The following is a 19,103-nucleotide window of genomic DNA, read 5'->3' as shown; positions in this document are numbered from 1 at the left end:
ACATCCTGGGGCCCCTTCCCTGAATCTCCTTCAGGAGGTTGAGTGGCAGACTGTCATATACATTCCCATTGGCTACTGATGCTCAGCAGCTAGCCTGCTGGCCCCTCCTATTTAGTCTTTCAAAAGAGTTTATGAGATTAATGTATTTACTTTTTAAAGAATTTTTTTTTTTTTTTTAACTGGGCGGATAGCACATTTGCTGCTAGCAGGCCAGCTCAATCCCAGGGCTGATGGGGGCTCACTGATGGTGGCCTTCAATTTCCATTTCTATCAAGCAAGAGCAGGGAGGCAAAGACAGATTAGAAGGAACCAGGACTTGATTGCAAGCTATGGCATCTAGCGCCACCTACTGTTATATCCCTGCATTGCTACCATTGCCAACTGCATTGAAGTTGATAGGCAGAGTAATCTGCCCTTAATGAGTAAATGGGAATATTTTCATAATCTCACTCAACTTACATTTTTTTTCCATGTATAACTTAATTTTGTAAAAATGCCAGATCCTCATGATGTCGTGGCAATGATAGTAACATTTCCTTGGCTTGTTTAATTCCAAAGACCTATATACCAAGTGTGTCCTTTAGTCCTCTCCTGTCTTTTGAATAAAGACCCGGCAGGTGCCTGCCAGCTGAGAGCCCTGGTAACTGGAGGGAGTGACTTGCCTGGGGTCACACAGCTGAGGGGCCAGGACCCGGGGCTCCTAATTCACATGCTGTTATTCTCGCTCTGTGTCTGTCACCCCTCCACCTCTCTGCTCCCCCCAGGGCCGTCTTGGGACCACCTAGCTCAGCACCTTGCCAGGCCCCTCAAAGCACAGTTTGCATTCGCATAGGGCTCGTGCATAATGTGGATCCTGCTGGCTGATTCACAAAAGAGAGGAAGGGGAAGGCTGTATTGCACCCCATGGAAGAAAAGCCAGTGAAACAGTTTTTTATACTTTTGTGCTTTTTTCTGAATGTCAGTTGTGCCCACCCCAACCCCAAGGCTCCCTCCTCACCCTCTGTAACACATCACTCTGCCTTCATTAACTGGAATGTTCATCCCCTCTGTGTGCTTCTCCAGAATCCGTCTTCACACTCATCTTCCTTCTCAAGGAGACGGGATGTATTAGAGTTCTTCAGAGAAAGAGAGATAATGGGATACATTTAGGTATAGATACGGATTTGTTGTTGGTGTTCAGTTGCCAAGTCATGTCCGACTCTCTGAGACCACATGGACTGCAGCACACCAGGCTTCCCTGTCCCTCACCATCTCCCGCTGTTTGCCGAAGTTCACGTCCACTGAAATGGTGATGCTGTCTAGCCATCTCATCCTTTGTTGCCCTCTTCTCCTTCTGCCTTCTGTCTTTCTACAGAGATTTATTATAAGGAATTAGTTCATGGACTTGTGGGGGCTGATTAGTCCCAAGATCTGCATTTGGCAAACTGGAGACCCAGGAGAGCTGTTGGCAGAGCGCCAAAGGCCTAAGAACCAAGAGAGCTGATGGTGTAAGTTCTAGTTCAAAAGCTTCCAGACTCAAGACCCAGGGAGGGCCGACATTTCAGTTTGAGTCCAAAGGCAGAAAAAAACTGATGTCCCAGCTGGAAGGCAGTCAGGCTAAAGGAATTTCCTCTTATTGGGGATGGTCTACCTTTTATTCTGTGCAGTCCTTCAGATGATTAGATGAGGCTCACCCTCATTAGGGAGGGCAGTCTGCTCTACTCTGTCAGGTTAAATCTTAAACTCATCCAACAACACCTCACAGAAAAACCCAGAATAAGGTTTGTCCAAATGTCTGAGCAGCCCACAGCCCCGTCAAGTTGACACACAATGAACCATAACACCAGGCGTCTGATCGTGGCTCTGCCAGCTGACAAGCCACGTGAGTGTGCACAATTTCCTCTCTGCTTCTGTTTCTCTTTCTCTACAATGGGTGGCATTTTCAGGATCCACCACAGCTTTTACACCAAGACCAGGTCAATCCAGCAGTCCCCAGTCAGTGAGTCGTTTCTGCCCTATGCCTGGACTCCTGTCATGGGCCAGCTTTGCCCTGGAGCTCACGCTGCACCGGCTGAGACTTCAGCGGGTCCCCATCGTGGTCTGAGACTCTCAATCCTGCTCACTCCTTTTCTCTTTCTCACCCTCAATAAGACTCTTGTGCTCCTGTCTCAGTGCTCACTTCCCAGAGGGCCCAGCTGATGTAGATGTTAATATTCTTAAGGAGTTCAGGTCATTTACTCTGCAGAATGACTATACAGCAAGGTGACTATAGTTAATAATACTGTATTACATATTTGAAGGGAGAAGGCAATGGCACCCCACTCCAGTACTCTTGCCTGGAAAATCCCATGGACGGAGGAGCCTGGTAGGCTGCAGTCCATGGGGTCACTAAGAGTCAGACACGACTGAGTGACTTCACTTTCACTTTTCACTTTCATGCATTGGAGGAGGAAATGGCAACCCACTCCAGTGTTCTTGCCTGGAGAATCCCAGGGACGGCGGGCCCTGGTGGGCTGCCATCTATGGGGTCGCACACAGTCGGATACAACTGAAGCGACTTAGCAGCAGCAGCAACATATTTGAAAGTTGTGAAGGGAGTCCATCTTAAAAGTCCTCATCACACAAAAAAATTTTCTGTAACCATGTAAGGTGACAGATGTCAACTAGATTTATCGGGGTGGATTTATCTTGTGGTAGATTTTTTGTGGTGTACTATACAAATATCAAATCATTATGTTGTACACCTGAAACAATATTATAGTCAATGATACCTCAAAAATAACAAATGCTGTCTAAAGGAGGCACCCTGCCGTTAGTGAAGAGAGTCTCTAAAGAATTCAGGAGCTCATTTCATATTTCAGTTGCAAGGTCTGCATCTGGATGAGGTCACTAGTTCAGGGTTATCCATACATTGTAAGTGGGTACCTGCCTTATACCCTTATGACAAAGAAGTTTACTCTCCCCAAAGGAAAGCATCAATCACCATGATAAAACCACCAAAAGCTTAAATATCAGTATGCAAGCTGAGTTCTCTGGACTCATGTGTACACTCTTCCCATGGACCCTGCCCACTCTCTGCTTGCTTTGTTGTTTATACCTTGTCCATAATGAGTCTGCAGTTTGCTAAACATCTTGCCTGTTCCTCAGTGTTCTCTTTTCCAACCGTCTCCCTTTCCCCCGCCCCGCTCACCACTTGACAGAGCATCCCCAGCTGTTCCCCTGACGTCTGTATCAACCCAAGTACATTTAGCAGGAATTCATTTCCATCTTAATCTGATTCAAGGAAGTGGATCATATTTTAAGAACTAACGAAGATGGGTTTAGAACATTCTTTCATAAAAGACAAGAGAACAACAGACATTTCAAAGATTGCCTCTCTGGCCTTGACCTTCAACCAATCATTCTGATCTTCTGCCGTATAAAAATTCTTACAACAAAATCTAACAAAGCTCAATGGGCCAGCTTTGGAGGCAGCATCCATAAATTAATAGCTGTGTCACTGCTATCCCTTGTCTAGCCCCTGCCATGCAAAATTGGGAGCAGGGTAAAGTAGTGGTTAAGAACACATGCTTTTCAACAACAAACAGCAGCAACAAAACCCGATTAAAAACTAGACAGAGGATCTGAACACACATTTTTTAAGGAAGATGTATCCCGATGGTCAACAGATACATGAAAAGACATTCGGCATCTCTATAATCATCAGTTCAGTTCAGTTCGGTCGCTCAGTCGTGTCCGACTCTTTGCAACCCCATGAATCGCAGCACACCAGGCCTCCCTGTCCGTCACCAACTCCCAGAGTTCACCCAGACTCACGTCCATTGAGTCAGTGATGCCATCCAGCCATCTCATCCTCTGTCATCCCCTTATCCTCCTACCCCCAATCCCTCCCAGCATCAGAGTCTTTTCCAATGAGTTAACCCTTCGCATGAGGTGGCCAAAATACTGGAGTTTCAGCTTTCGCATCATAACTTCCAAAGAAATCCCAGGGCTGATCTCCTTCAGAATGGACTGGTTGGATCTCCTTGCAGTCCAAGGGACTCTCAAGAGTCTTCTCCAACACCACAGTTCAAAAGCATCAATTCTTCGGCGCTCAGCCTTCTTCACAGTCCAACTCTCACATCCATACATGACCAAAGGAAAAACGTTTTCATAGCCTTGACTAGACAGACCTTTGTTGGCAAAGTAATGTCTCTGCTTTTGAATATGCTATCTAGGTTGGTCATAACTTTCCTTCCAAGGAGTAAGCGTCTTTTAATTTCATGGCTGCAGTCACTATCTGCAGTGATTCTGGAGCCCAAAGAAATAAAGTCTGACACTGTTTCCACTGTTTCCCCATCTATTTCCCATGAAGTGATGGGACTGGATGCCATGATCTTCGTTTTCTGAATGTTGAGCTTTAAGCCAACTTTTTCACTCTCCACTTTCACTTTCATCAAGAGGCTTTTGAGTTCCTCTTCACTTTCTGCCATAAGGGTGGTGTCATCTGCATATCTGAGATTATTGATATTTCTCCCGGCAATCTTGATTCCAGCTTGTGCTTCTTCCAGCCCAGCATTTCTCATGATGTGCTCTGCATATAAGTTAAATAAGCAGGGTGACAATATACAGCCTTGACGTACTCCTTTTCCTATTTGGAACCAGTCTGTTGTTCCATGTCCAGTTCTAACTGTTTCTTCCTGACCTGCATACAAATTTCTCAAGAGGCAGGTCAGGTGGTCTGGTATTCCCATCTCTTTCAGAATTTCCCACAGTTTATTGTAATCCACACAGTCAAAGGCGTTGGCATAGTCAATAAAGCAGAAATAGATGTTTTTCTGGAACTCTCTTGCTTTTTCCATGATCCAGCGGATGTTGGCAATTTGATCTCTGGTTCCTCTGCCTTTTCTAAAACCAGCTTGAACATCAGGAAGTTCATGGTTCACATATTGCTGAAGCCTGGCTTGGAGAATTTTGAGCATCACTTTACTAGCGTGTGAGATGAGTGCAATTGTGCGATAGTTTGAGCATTCTTTGGCATTGCCTTTCTTTGGGATTGGAATGAAAACTGACCTTTTCCAGTCCTGTGGCCACTGCTGAGTTTTCCAAATTTGCTGGCATATTGAGTGCAGGACTTTCACAGCATCATCTTTCAGGATTTGAAAGAGCTCAACTGGAATTCCATCACCTCCACTAGCTTTGTTCATTGTGATGCTTTCTAAGGCCCACCTGACTTCACATTCCAGGATGTCTGCCTCTAGGTGAGTGATCACACCATCGTGATTATCTGGGTCGTGAAGATCTTTTTTGTACAGTTCTGTGTATTCTTGCCACCTCTTCTTAATATCTTCTGCTTCTGTTAGGTCCATACCATTTCTGTCCTTTATCGAGCCCATCTTTGCATGAAATGTTCCCTTGGTATCTCTAATTTTCTTGAAGAGATCCCTAGTTTTTCCCATTCTGTTGTTTTCCTCTATTTCTTTGCAATGATCGCTGAAGAAGGCTTTCTTATCTCTTATTGTGGAACTCTGCATTCAGATGCTTGTATCTTTCCTTTTCTCCTTTGCTTTTCACTTCTCTTCTTTTCACAGCTATTTGTAAGCCCTCCCCAGACAGCCATTTTGCTTTTTTGCATTTCTTTTCCATGGGGATGGTCTTGATCCCTGTCTGCTGTATAATGTCACGAACCTCATTCCATAGTTCATCAGGCACTCTATCTATCAGATCTAGGCCCTTAAATCTATTTCTCACTTCCATTGTATAATCATAAGGGATTTGATTTAGGTCATACCTGAATGATCTAGTGGTTTTTCCCTACTTTCTTCAATTTCAGTCTGAATTTGGCAATAAGGAGTTCATGATGTGAGCCACAGTCAGCTCCTGGTCTTGTTTTTGCTGACTGTATAGAGCTTCTGCATCTTTGACTGCAAAGAATATAATCAGTCTGATTTCAGTGTTGACCATCTGGTCAGGGAAATGCAAATCAAAGCCACAGTGAGATATCACTTCACACCTGTTAGACTGGTCACTATCTAAAAGACAAGAATGGGAGAATGTGGAGGGAAGGGAGACCTTGTACACTGTTGATGGGACTGCAAATTGGTGCAGCCACTCTGGAAAACAGTATGGAGATTCCTCAAAAAATTAAGAACAGAACTGCCATATGAGACTTAAACGTTCCACTTCAATAGCGAAGATATGAAAACAATCCAAGTGGCCATCAATGGATGAATAAATAAAAAAGATGTGGAGTGTGTGTGTGTGTGTGTGTGTGTGCATGTGTAATACTTCTCAGCCATAAAAAGAATGAAATCCAGCCATTTGTCACAACATGGATGAGCCTTAAAGGTACTATGCTAAGTGAAATAAATCAGACAAAGACAAATACTGTATGATTTCACTCATATGTGGAATCAAAAATCAATAAATGAAACAAAAACAAATATATAGATTAAGAGAACAGATTAGTGGTTACCAGAAGGGAAGGTGGTTGGGGAGGTGAGTGACACAGCGGGTGGAGGCCACCTGTTTGGTGATGGATGGTTTTAGACTTGTAGTATCACTTCGTAGTATGTACAGATGTCAAATTATAATGCTGAAACTTATACACTAACAACAGCAGAAACAAGAGAGACAACAACAGAAACCTAAAACAAGACACGTGCTTTGATGTCACTTGAACTGATCTCAGTGTCTGACTTTGCCATTTAATAGCATGTTGTTTTCTGCTTTCGAAGCCTCAGTTTGCTCCTCTGTAAAATGGGAAGAGTAATAATGAGGCGAGGACTAAGTGGAATCATGTATTTCAAAGAAGAACACACTTAGGCTCGTGTATGGCACGTAGGTGAATGATAATGTCATTGGTAGACAGCATTAGGTCCTCTTCACAGATGAGGAACAGGCTCAGGGCAGGTGTGTGACTTGCCTGGTTACCCGACAGTGAAGTGACAGAATCAGGACCCCCAACCTGGGCCTTTTGGACAACAAAGATCTTTCCATGCATTCCTACCACCTCCACCTGTCAGCTATCAGGTTAAGCGAAATTGTTTCCAAATGCTACTGTTTAAAACAGTCCCAGCACATGAGTATTAAATGTAAGTAAGTGTGTGTGCATGCCCTAAGTCACTTTAGCCATGTCCAAACTCTGCAACCCTATGGACCATAGCCCACTAGGTTTCTCTGTCCATGGGATTCTCCAGGCAAGAATACTAGAGTGGGTTGCCATTTCCTCCTCCAGGGCATCTTTCTAACCCAGGGGTCAAACCCATGTCTCCTGCATCTCCTGCATTGCAGGCAGATTCTTTACCACTGAGCCACAGGGTAATAAGCCCTTGAATGTGAATGTACCTGCCCCAAAACCATCCCTACTTCAGGCTCCACTATGGGTCTATACAAATGCATCATCTTTCAACCTGACACATTATAGGATGTCACATTGTGTTTCTCACAGCCCTGCCCTCAGAGACCCATATGTAGATGAGAGGCAGGACACGTGATACAGAAGGGGACAGGGCAGAGATTCGCCTTGGCTTTCCAGGCAGCAGAGAATGGAGGCGCCACCCACACTCTGCAGAGCAATGGAAGAACTGAAGGATCCTAAGACCAGGGGCACACCCAAGGGAAGCAAAGACAAAATCAAGTCTCCCAGGGTAGCTTTTATGAAAGTCAGCTATGGATAGTCACAGAAATTAAACAAAGGTGATAGGATTGTACTTGGCTTTTATTTTCTCCTTTTTTTTTTTTTTTATCTTTCCCTGGTATCTGTTAGTTCATTTCTTAATCAGATGATGATGTAAAACGTAGAGTTGTATTGCAAACGTGTTACCTCAGTAAGGAGACACCTCAGGCAATGTCTGTAGGGAGGAAATACTTAGCATTAGCTTGTTTTTCAGCAGGAAGGATCTAAAGGGTGTGGTACACAGAACACAGGAGTTTTGATGCAAGCAGAGCTGGTCTCCGAGATCTGGAACATACAGTACTTCCTGGGGAAAGAAACTGGGAAAAGTTGGAGAGTTCTGCATTTTCTCAAAAGGTGGGTTTTGATAATGATCTTGAGAGGGCTAGAATGATCCTAATTCTGGATATGCATCTTAGCCAGAGGAAATTCTGGGGGTGTCAGGCTTAGAATCAAAAGATAAGGGATGTACAAAGTTATCATCTGCAAATGGGTCCTCGATTAAAGGGAAAACCAGCTTTGTAGTCTAAAAATAACTGATCAGCACCTGGAGCCAAGGCATTTGTATAAGCTATAGCATAACCATTGGTGGGGGTGGGGGGGTTGGGGGGGGAGTCATTTTCATTTCCTACTCCCCGTGGAAGACTGATCCTTGCAAACTACATTTCCCAGGCACCCTTGCCAACTGGCTTCCCTGTAGGTTTAGCCAGTAGGAGGTGGAGCAGGAAATTGGAGGGAGGGAGAGAGAGAAGGAGGCAAGCTACTGTGTTTCTCCCCATCTCTCACTCAGCTTCCGGTGGCACCTTCAGCTGAAAATACTTCTCTTCCACAAGTCCAGCTTCTGCCAAGTGGCCCAATTCTAGAGCTGCTGAAGGCTACCTTTTCCCTTAGTCCTTCTAGCACCGGAAGTGGTAGAAGTTTCATTTTGCTAATCTCTAGCATGACTTAGGAGAAGGCAATGGCACCCCACTCCAGTACTCTTGCCTGGAAAATCCCATGGATGGAGGAGCCTGGTGGGCTGCAGTCCATGGGGTCGCTAAGAGTCGGACACGACTGAGCAACTTCCCTTTCACTTTTCACTTGCATGCATTGGAGAAGGAAATGGCAACCCACTCCAGTGTTCTTGCCTGGAGAATCCCAGGGACGGGGGAGCCTGGTGGGCTTCCATCTATGGGTTCACACAGAGTTGGACACGACTGAAGTGACTTAGCAGCAGCAGCAGCATGACTTATCTTCCCTAATTTGGCTTTTCAGCTCTTCTGACACCTTTGTAACTGCTCCCCTAAATTACAGTCTTGAACTATCTAGCATGAACTGTCTAGCATGATTTCCTGCCTGTACCCCTGCCTGATACTGTGTGTTAAAACATACTTTATTTATTTATTTACTAGAGTACAGTTTATTTACATAGGGGCTTCCCTGGTGGCTCAGCAGTGAACAACCTGCCTGCACTGTGGGAGATACAGGAGACACAGGTTTGATCCCTGGGTCAGGAAGATCCCATGGAGGAAAGAATGGCAACCCACTCCAGTATTCTTGCCAGGAAAATCCCATGGCCAGAGGAGCCTGGCGGGCTACAGTCCCTGGAGTCTCACAGAGTCAGACATGACTGAATGAACACACTGAACACAGTTCATTTACAGTGTCGTGTTAGTTTCTGCTCTACAGCAAAGTGAATCAGTTATATGTATTTATATATATATATACACACACACACATACATACACACATACATACATAGACACGCACTATTTTTTTAGCTTCCTTTCCATAGTGATCATTACAGAGCATTGAGTAGAGTTCCCTGTGCTGTACAATAGGCCCTTATTAATTGTCTGTTTTATATATAGCAGTGTGTATATGTCAATCTCAATCTTCTAGTTTATTCCCCCCCACCAGTAACCATAAGTTTGTTTTCTGTTAATACATCTGTAACTCGATTTCTGTTTTGTAGATAAGTTCATTTGTGCCCAAAATAGACTTTTAAATTACATCATTCCAGGCTCTTAGATTACTCATTTAAAACAACATTAAAAACTTACATTTTGCTTATTTTGATAGTCAGAATTGCTTTACAAATAAGAACAATGCTATTATTTTATTATTAGATAGTTGATATAAGTAAACTATTTTAGAATCAGGAAAAAAATGTAGCCAAAATAAAAATTATTTATCTACAATTCAAGCAGTCAAAGATAACATCCCTTTTAACAATATGTTGTATTTACTTCCATGGACTTCACTGGTGGCTCAGATGGTGAAGAGTCATTCTGCTAATGCAAGAGACCCAGGTTCCATCCCTGGGTCGGAAGATCCCCTGGAGAAAGGAATCGCAACCCACTCCAGTATTCTTACCTGGAGAATTCCTATGGACAGAGGAGCCTGGCGGGCTACAGCCCACGGGGTCACAAAGAGTCGGACACGACTGAGCGACTAAGACTTACTACCTGCTTATACTTTGCCATGTATCAATATTTTAAATCATAGTTTATATATATTTTTAGGAATTTCTATAGATTTTTATGAATGTAAACCTTAAATTTCTCTATGATCTAAGCTCTTAAGCGCTTTGTATTTGTAACATTCATTTTTCCCTTGAAATTATCCTCCCTTCCGCATCAGTTGAGTATGCATCTCAGCAACATTAAATGGTAGCACCAAATTCAGATCATCATACACTATTGTCTGGCTTGAACAGTTTATTCGCCCAGTGCCTGTTGCTGGACATTTAGATGTTTTTCACTATTACTCACACTGCTGTGGTAGACATCCTCATGGATAAATCTTTTTTTATCCTTGCTGCATAATTTTCTTGGCTAGAAGCAGATTTGCTTTAGCAAAAGAACATGTATTTTTAAGACTTGTCATTACGTATGGTGAAATTGCCCTCTAGAAAGGTTGTCGAGATGGCAGTTCTTGGACGCTTTGTGAACTTCTCATTGTGCTCACATCAAAGTGTGTTTATAAATATCCTGACAGCCAACACTCCCTCACTCAATGCCCGTTATTATCAGTGGCTTATTTCACTTGTAATTAAACAGTTGTCACAATAATAATGGTCTCTAAGAATCCACTGAAATACTGCCATAATTTCAGCACTTGTGGAGCGAATCTTCTCCCGCTAAAGCCTTGTGTCAAGCCAAGGACATAGTTTGGTTTTGCGGCTGTAGATCGTTCAGCACCATTCCCAGTCTATATAAACTCAGTCTTTTACAGTAGTGTGAATTCCTGGTGCCTAGGCAACTGTCATTAGGTGAGATTTCAGGGAAAATACTTGAAATTTGAACAGTTATCGTAGTTACTTCATGAAGGGGGTGAAACCTGGGATGTTTAGGAGAGTAAAGGGTACACAGCTGATGCCAGGAAGCATTTCGGTCATAGGTTTTCAAATTATGGCAAGGAAATCTCAATGTGTTCATTTTGTCTTTGTTCATAAATGTGTTCTAATCATAACATCTGTGATGAACGTTGCTTTGGTTCTGAAAGAAGGAATTAATTGGGTGCTTAAAAAAGGGGAGGGGGATTAGAAAAAGGCGACCCTGATTTCAAATGTTTGATCTCAAAATAGGGCCAATGTCATTGCTTTCACTGAAAAAAATGCGCCAGAATAGGGATCATCTGATCTTAATTTTCTAGAGGAGAAAGAGAAGTGGTTGAAATAATTATTGATCTGTTGCTGCCCTGACACATCTAAGGGAGGAAGCTGTTTCAGAAATACTGTGGTTGTGAGGGGGAAAAAAGCCAAGTCAACTGGCTGAAATAGTAAAGGAAATGTTCATGAAAAGGTCAGGTTCTGGTGAAGGTTGATCAATTCAACAAGGTACCATGGAACAGGTTTTTCTTTGACTCTGCTGTCTGCTCTTCCCCACATCTTCTTCAGCTGGAGGGTGGCTCCCTCATGGGCACAAAATGGCTGCCAACAACCCCCACAGGTATCTGCTTCTCTGTCCACAGTCTCTGAGGAAATAGAACTTCTCTGCCTGTGGTTCCTTAGACTTAAGAATCATGTTTCTTAGAAACTTGTAACTCATCAGTCCAAACTGGGTCACATGACCATCCCTCAGCCAGTCACTGTGATGTGAGGTGGGCTCTGTGCTGTCTGGCTTCAGTTAGGACCACCCCTGTTGCTGATCACATGAGTTTTTTCCAAGGCACAAGTGCTCCATGGGAGAGGGGCAGGAAGTCTTAGCAGGCAAACCCATATCAAGAGGAGAGAAGGGATACCAGGAGTGTGAGAAAAGCCAATATCCATTATTTAGAAGTTTTAAGAAGAACTCCTGGAAATTCTTACAGGCCTCCTTGGAAGTCTACCTTTCCACCCACTTCACCATCCCTCAAGATGTAAACTGATAGATTTGCCATCAATTTTCAGCCACGGGATAGAAACATTGTTGTGTACTGGGATAAGCTTGATATATTACCTATAAGTTATTGGCAATGATAGCTAGAGAGAGAAAGTTTATAAATGACTTCATTGTTTCATGTCTGCTGCTGCTGCTGCTGCTAAGTCACTTCAGTCATGTCCGACTCCGTGCGACCCCATAGACGGCAGCCCACCAGGCTCCCTCATCCCTGGGATTCTCCAGGCAAGAACACTGGAGTGGGTTGCCATTTCCTTCTCCAGTGCATGAAAGTGACAAGTGAAAGGGAAGTCGCTCAGTCATGTCCAACTCTTAGCGACCCCCTGGACTGCAGCCCACGAGGCTCCTCCGTCCATGGGATTTTCCAGGAAAGAGTACTGGAGTGGGTTGCCATTGCCTTCTCCGGTTTCATGTCTAGCAGAACTTATTCAAGGTTGTCTCAGATACATTTTTGTATCCTCTATGCTTAATTTGGGCTTCCCAGGTGGTGCCAGTGGTAAAGAATCTTCCTGCCAATGCAGGAGACACAAGAGACATGTTCAGTCCCTTTTAACAATATGTTATATTTACTTCCATGGGCTTCCCTGGTGGCTCAGATGGTGAAGAGTCGTTCTGCCAATGCAAGAGACCCAGGTTCCATCCCTGGGTCAGAAGATTCCCTGGAGAAGGAAATGGCAACCCACTCCAGTATTCTTGCCTGGAAAATTGGATGAACAGAGGAGTCTGGCAGGCTACAGTCCATGGGGTCGCAAGGAGTCGGACAATACTGAGCACACATGCATGCACGCATGCTGTATTTAGTGAACAAAAAGGAGTACCTGGGGACTTGCAGTAGATTCTCCACCTCTAATCTGAGCTGCCTGGCGCAGGATACATACTGGGTGACCCAGGAAAAAAGTGGTTCAGAATCAGGCAAGCCAGTGACAGTCCCTTCCCTCTACTCCAGACCCCACTCTCCATCTCCTCCACCCCACCAGAAATGTCATTGAATTTTTAAAAAATATTTTTTGGAGTATAATTGTTTTACCATGTTGTGTTAGTTTCTGCTGTACAGCAAAGTGAATCAGTTACACAATATACCTATATCTACTCTTTTCTAGATTCTTTTCCATATAGGTCGTGACAGGGTATTGAGTAGAGTTTCCTGTGCTACACAGTAGGTCCTTATTAATTATCTATTTTATACATAGCTGTGTGTATGTGTCAATCGTAACCTCCAAATCTAACCTCCAATCCTAACCTCCTCCATCCTATGATAACCATAAATTCGTTTGCTAAATCTGTGATGCCGTTTCTGTTTTGTGAATAACTTCATTTGTACCATTTTTTTAGATTCCACATGTAATCAGTAGCGTACGATATCTGTCTTTCTCTGACTTACTCCTCTCAGTATGACAATCTCTGGGTCCATCCAAATTCATTCAATTTTGATATGGCTCCATTCCCTGCCTTCTTCATTCCACTCAAAAGGCCCAGAGCAGCAGGCACCACAGCCCAGTTTTATTTTTGGAGCACGTGGGTGATGGTGGCTGCTGAGAAAGCGCCATGCCTCCTCCCACGTGTCCACATTGCTGTGATTTCTGTTAGTGAATAGCTGGCCCATCCTCGCTGTGCCTTCAGAAGCCACTCTCAATACAGTTCCAGCCATCCGCCATGGTCAAATTTCACTTGCCATTTATTTTTTCTTTAAATCTTTTCTCTTTGTTTATTATATAACTGATTAACATTTACTGCAGAGCAATGGGAAAACCACGTAAGCTAAGAGAAAGTAATAAAATCTGCCATAATCCCACCCCAGAGAGAATTACCACATGACAAGGGAGTTTTTTTTTTTTAATATCTTTTGATATGTGTACATTCAAACAGATCATTTTTCCAAAAACAAAGAATCTTGCAATACCTATTACTTTGTAATGAGTCTTTCTCAGAGAACTCCTCAGAGCATCTCTACACTTCACATTGTTATACTGTCATTACATTTAACTGCTGCATAGCATTCTGTCCTTACGAGGCACCATGATTGCTGAACCTGTCTTCTGTTGTGAAGTTGTGATTTCCACGAGCTTGCTGTCACAGGCGGCATCCTAGCAGTTTTGTGAACGAACCTCCGTGCCCGTGCAAGGATAGTCCCACAGGATGCCTGACAGCAGAATCGTTAGACCCAAGGGCATGCCCGCTTTTACAGCATTTAGTATGCACTGATGAATTGCCCTTCAGAAAAGACATTACAATGTATTCGCCCCCCAGTTTCTTCTGAAAGCATCCATTTTCTCATAGTGTCTTGGCATTTCCTTTAATTAAAAAAACCTAATATTACAGGAATTAATTTTAAGACAAGATAATCAAGTTAATAGTCTTGTTATTGTTCACCAAATTGGTGACTGAGAAAAGTGACTTTTATATTAAAATATACTTAATTGAACTCTCTTCTCTATATTGAGCCAGTATCCACCTTTGAGTAATAAATTTATCTTGTGAGGTTTCCCCAGTGGCTAAGAAAGGCAAATGAATAGCGAAAAGGGAAAGAAAAACCCATAAACAATCACTTGGATAAGTCACTCATAAAATTCTGCTAGGGGAGCAGTGGGAAAGGTACATTTTGCATCTTTATATTGACAGAATTCAGCTGTCTAAATCCACTACCTCTGCCACCTTCAACAATGATTATCAATATTCAACTTTTTGTCTGAGTATAATGCTCATAATAGAAGCTTCTGTTTTTCCAAAGCTTGCTGTGAGTCAGAAATTTAGCAACTAATTTGATCATCACAACAAGGTAGGAAATAGTCCCCCATTCTTCTGCTGGAGGAACTAGGACCCAGAGAGGATGAGTAATTTTTCCAAGGTCACACAGGCAGTCACCAGACAGAAGGAGGATCAGAGCTCAGATTCGTCCATCTCCAAAGCTCTTGCTGTTTCCAGCATGCCCCGGGGCCTCTCTTTGGTGGAGACAAGGATGCTGTGACCCCCAAGGGCCCCTCCAACCTGATCAGACGTCTCACGTGAGCACACGGGCTTCCTGCAGCCCAGCTCCGCTGCTAACAGTTGTACTAATGCTTTTCCTCTCACTTCTTGACTTCCCTCAGGTCCCAGAAAAGCCAATGAGAAGCATCAGGTATATGGAGAAGGAAATAATAAACCTCAAGAAAGACCTTAAACGAAGCCGGTGAGTGAGCCCCGCACTGAACGACCCGCAGACAAGCTGATAGGGACGAGGCGATAGGTTACGGGGTGACGCGTGTGGGACTTTGCCCAGTCTCAGTGCCCCTCAGCCATAAGCCAGAGATTGGTAGGGGGGCGGCCCTGGGAGGACTGGGGACAGACCCATTTTTTGGCTGGACTTGGCAGGGAGTACCAGTGTGACCTGCACCAGAGTGACCTCCCCATTCTTGCTCAGGCCAGTCCTGTGCCTAGAATTCCCTCTGCTTTCCTTCCTGGGACTGAATCCAACTCAAGAGAGTCTTCATGTGCTCCAGAAAATTCTTCCCTTTTTACGGCACACCCCACAGCATGGTAGCCAAGAGTCAGATGGACTTGGTTTCAAACATGGGCCCAGCTGCCTGCCAGCTGGTGACACCGGAGGAGCTACTTAACCTCCCTGAGCCTCTGTTTCCTTAACTGTAGAGTGAATATAATAATATGGGGTTGTTAGAAAGACACGGTGAAATACATTGAAATGCCAGAGCCTTGTACACAGTGTCACTCGTAGCTTTTTCCACCACACCAATTCCTTCCTGCACAGTAGCAAGAGCAAACTGAGATCTGGGACCATATTTTATTCATTGCTGTGGGGTGAGGTGGAATTTCCCTCTCCTCACCCCTTAACTCCTTCCTGGGACCTGTAGCGTCCCAAGGTGGGGTTGTACATGGGGCTTTTGGCAGACAACTCAAGGCAGGGTGAGAAATGGAGGTTCTTTTAACAGAAAACACACGAGACATGCTAAGCAGGGGGTGCTACAGCCAGTGTGGGAGGTTGGCGGTCTGCTTTTCTTACATGTCTCCCACTCTGAGCCAGACCCCGGTAAGAATCACAGGGAGACATTTCCTTCCTCACTGCTGTGGTCAGGAAGTCCTTCCTTCGCTGCCCACCCAAGTCTTTACCCTGTGTAACAGCACAGCTTTGACTGAATGGGATGACTCAACCCAAGAAGAGGCAGGAAGCATGGGCTTTAGAAACTGGGGAGAAGGAAGGGATGAAGGGGGGATGAAGGGAAGCATCAAATCAGGGCCCCAGAGAACAATTCCCCACCAACCACCAGAGGTATGACTGTATCGGCTCTGAGAGGGTCTCTGGACACCCACTGTCCAGCAGAAATATAATGTGATCTGTTCATGTAAATTAAAAATTGTCAGTAGTCCACATTGAAAAAAAATTAAAAAGTGGGGGAAAAAACAGGTGAAAGTCATTCTAATAATATATTTAGCCAAATATATCCAAAATATTATCATTCAACATGTAATCAATATAAAAAGGTATTTTTTAAAAGGTATTAATGACAAATTTATAGTCTCTTTTGAACATGTGATGAAAACAGGTGAATGATGAAATCCACAATGTACAGTTACACTTAGAACATATATTAATTTAGACCCACCACATTTCAAGTGATCAGTAGTTATTATGGACTGAATTGTGTCCGCTCAGAATCTGTGTGTTGAAACCCCAACCCTCTACATAATTGCATTTGGAGAGAGGGCCATTGAAAAGGTCAGTTCGGTCTCTCAGTCATGTCTGACTCTTTGACCCCATGGACTGCAGCACACCAGGCTTCCCTGTCCATCACCAACTCCCAAAGCTTGCTCAAACTCATGTCCATTGAGTCAGTGATGCCATCCAACCCTCTCATCCTCTGTCGTCCCCTTCTCTTCCTGCCTTCAGTCTTTCCCAGCATCAAGGTCTTTTCCAGTGAGTCAGTTCCTCGAATCAGGTGGCCAAAGTATTGGCATTCAGCTTAAGCAACAGTCCTTCCAATGAATATTCAGTACTGATTTCCTTTAGGATGGACTGGTTGGATGTTGGATCTCCTTGCAGTTCAAGGGACTCTCAAGAGACTTCTCCAACACCACAGTTCAAAAGCATCAATTCTTTGGTGCTCAGCTTTCTTTATAGTCCAGCTCTCACATCTTCTCACATACGTGACTACTGGAAAAACCATAGCTTTGACTAGATGGACATTTGTTGGCAAAGTAATGTCTCTCTTTTTTAATATGCTGCCTAGATTGGTTATAGCTTTTCTTCCAAGGACCAAGCATCTTTTAATTTCATGGCTTCAGTCACCAACTACAGTGATTTTGGAGCCCCAAAAAATAGTCTGTCACTGTTTCCGCTGTTTCCCCATCTGTTTGCCGTGAAGTGATGGGACCGAATGCCATGATCTTAGTTTCTGAATGTTGAGTTTTAAACCAACTTTTCCACTCTCCTCTTTCACTTTCATCAAGAGGCTCTTTAGTTCTTCACTTTCTGCCGTAAGGGTGGTGTCATCTGCATATCTGAGGTTATTGATATTTCTTTTGGCAATCTTGATTTCAGCTTGTGCTTCATCCAGCCCAGCATTTCACATGATGTACTCTGCATATAAGTTAAATAAGCAGGGTGACAATATACAGCCTTGACATACTCCTTTCCCGATTTGGAACCAGTCTGTTGTTCCATGTCCAGTTCTAACTGTTGCTTCCTGACCTACATACAGGTTTCTCAGGAGACAGGTAAAGTGGTCTGGTATTCCCATGTCTTAAAGAATTTTCCAAAGTTTATTGTGATCCACACAGTCAAAGGCTCTGGCGTAGTCAATAAAGCAGAAGTAGAAATTTTTCTGGAACTCTCTTGCTTTTTTGATGATCCAGTGGATGTTGGCAATTTGATCTTAAATGAAGCCAGTGAGTGAGACCTACACCAAACGACCCGCAGACAAGCTGACAGGGATGAGCTGATGGGCTTCGGGGTGATGTGTGTGGGTCTTTGCCCAGTCTCAGTGCCTCTCAGCCTTAACCATAAGCTGGAGATTGGCAGGAGGGCAGCCCTGGGAAGACTGGGGACAGGCCCATTTCTTGGCTGGACTTTGAAGGGAGTACCTGCATCAGAGTGACCCGCCCCCCATTCTTGCTCAGACCAGTTCCTTTGCCTTTTCTAAATACAGCTTGAACATCAGGAAGTTCACAGTTCATGTATTGCTGAAGCCTGGCTTGGAGAATTTTGAGCATTACTTTACTAGCATGTGAGATGAGTGCAATTTTGTGGTAGTTTGAGCATTCTTTGGCATTGCCTTTCTTTGGAAATAGAATGAAAACTGACCTTTTCTAGTCCTGTGGCCACTGCTGAGTTTTCCAAATGTGCTGGCATATTGAGTGCAGCACTTTAACAGCATTGTCTTTTATGATTTGAAATAGCTCAACTGGAATTCCATCACCTCCACTAGCTTTGTTCATAGTGATGCTTCCTAAGGCTCACTTGACTTTGCGTCCCAGGATGTCTGGCTTTAGGTGAGTGATCACACCATCATGGTTATCTGGGTCATGAAGCTCTTTTTGGTATGGTTCTTCTGTGTATTCTTGTCACCTCTTCTTAATATCTTCTGCTTCTGTTAGGTCCATACCATTTCTGTCCTTTATTGTACCCATCTTAGCATGAAATATTCCCTTGGTATCTCTAATTTTCTTGAAGAGATCTCTAGTCTTTCCCATTATATTGAAAATGTAATTAAAGTTAAATGAGGTTAGAAAGGTGGGGCCCTAGTCCAGTTGGATTGGTATACTCATAAGAGGAGGAGAAGATGCCAGGAAAATGCACACATAGAGAAAAGGCGAGGCAAGGCCTTGCTAGTAGATGTCTTCTGAACTGTAGGAGATGCACCTTGATCATGGACTTCTGGCCTCCAGAACTAAGAGAAAATAAACATCTGTTGTTTTGACCATGTGTTCTGTTCTGACAGCCCCATCAGACGCATGTAACTGTCGCTGTTGTAATTACCCTGCAGAGAATGTCCCAACGCAAGGGGGATGATGGTGCGCAGTCTCAGAGTTTCAAGCAGAGCCAAGCTCAGAGATGGCCTGTGTACTTGGCCCTCAGAATCAAGGGATGAGATCCACAGGGACCCCTCTGTTAGTTGTGG

At 43.9% G+C, this 19,103-nt stretch overlaps 1 protein-coding gene across 6 annotated transcripts in view; it reads left to right on the top strand.

Annotated features, from left to right (window-relative positions):
- CCDC60 (coiled-coil domain containing 60) overlaps positions 1-19,103 on the top strand; it is a 225,224-nt gene that overhangs the window by 120,025 nt on the left and 86,096 nt on the right. For 5 of the 6 annotated variants that reach the window (XM_055550360.1, XM_055550361.1, XM_055550359.1 and 2 more), the window contains one exon: positions 15,081-15,160. In XM_055550360.1, coding sequence (XP_055406335.1) covers positions 15,096-15,160 — 65 coding nt within the window. In that variant the 5' untranslated portion in view covers positions 15,081-15,095. Of the gene's footprint in view, positions 1-7,850; positions 7,991-15,080; positions 15,161-19,103 lie in introns of those variants that run through there. The other variant, XM_055550358.1, reaches the window with a different exon arrangement.

The sequence above is a fragment of the Bubalus kerabau genome, chromosome 16 (genome assembly GCF_029407905.1).
Source record: "Bubalus kerabau isolate K-KA32 ecotype Philippines breed swamp buffalo chromosome 16, PCC_UOA_SB_1v2, whole genome shotgun sequence".
Classification (NCBI taxonomy): Eukaryota; Metazoa; Chordata; class Mammalia; order Artiodactyla; family Bovidae; genus Bubalus; species Bubalus kerabau.
This window is presented reverse-complemented; position numbering and strand designations above follow the sequence as displayed.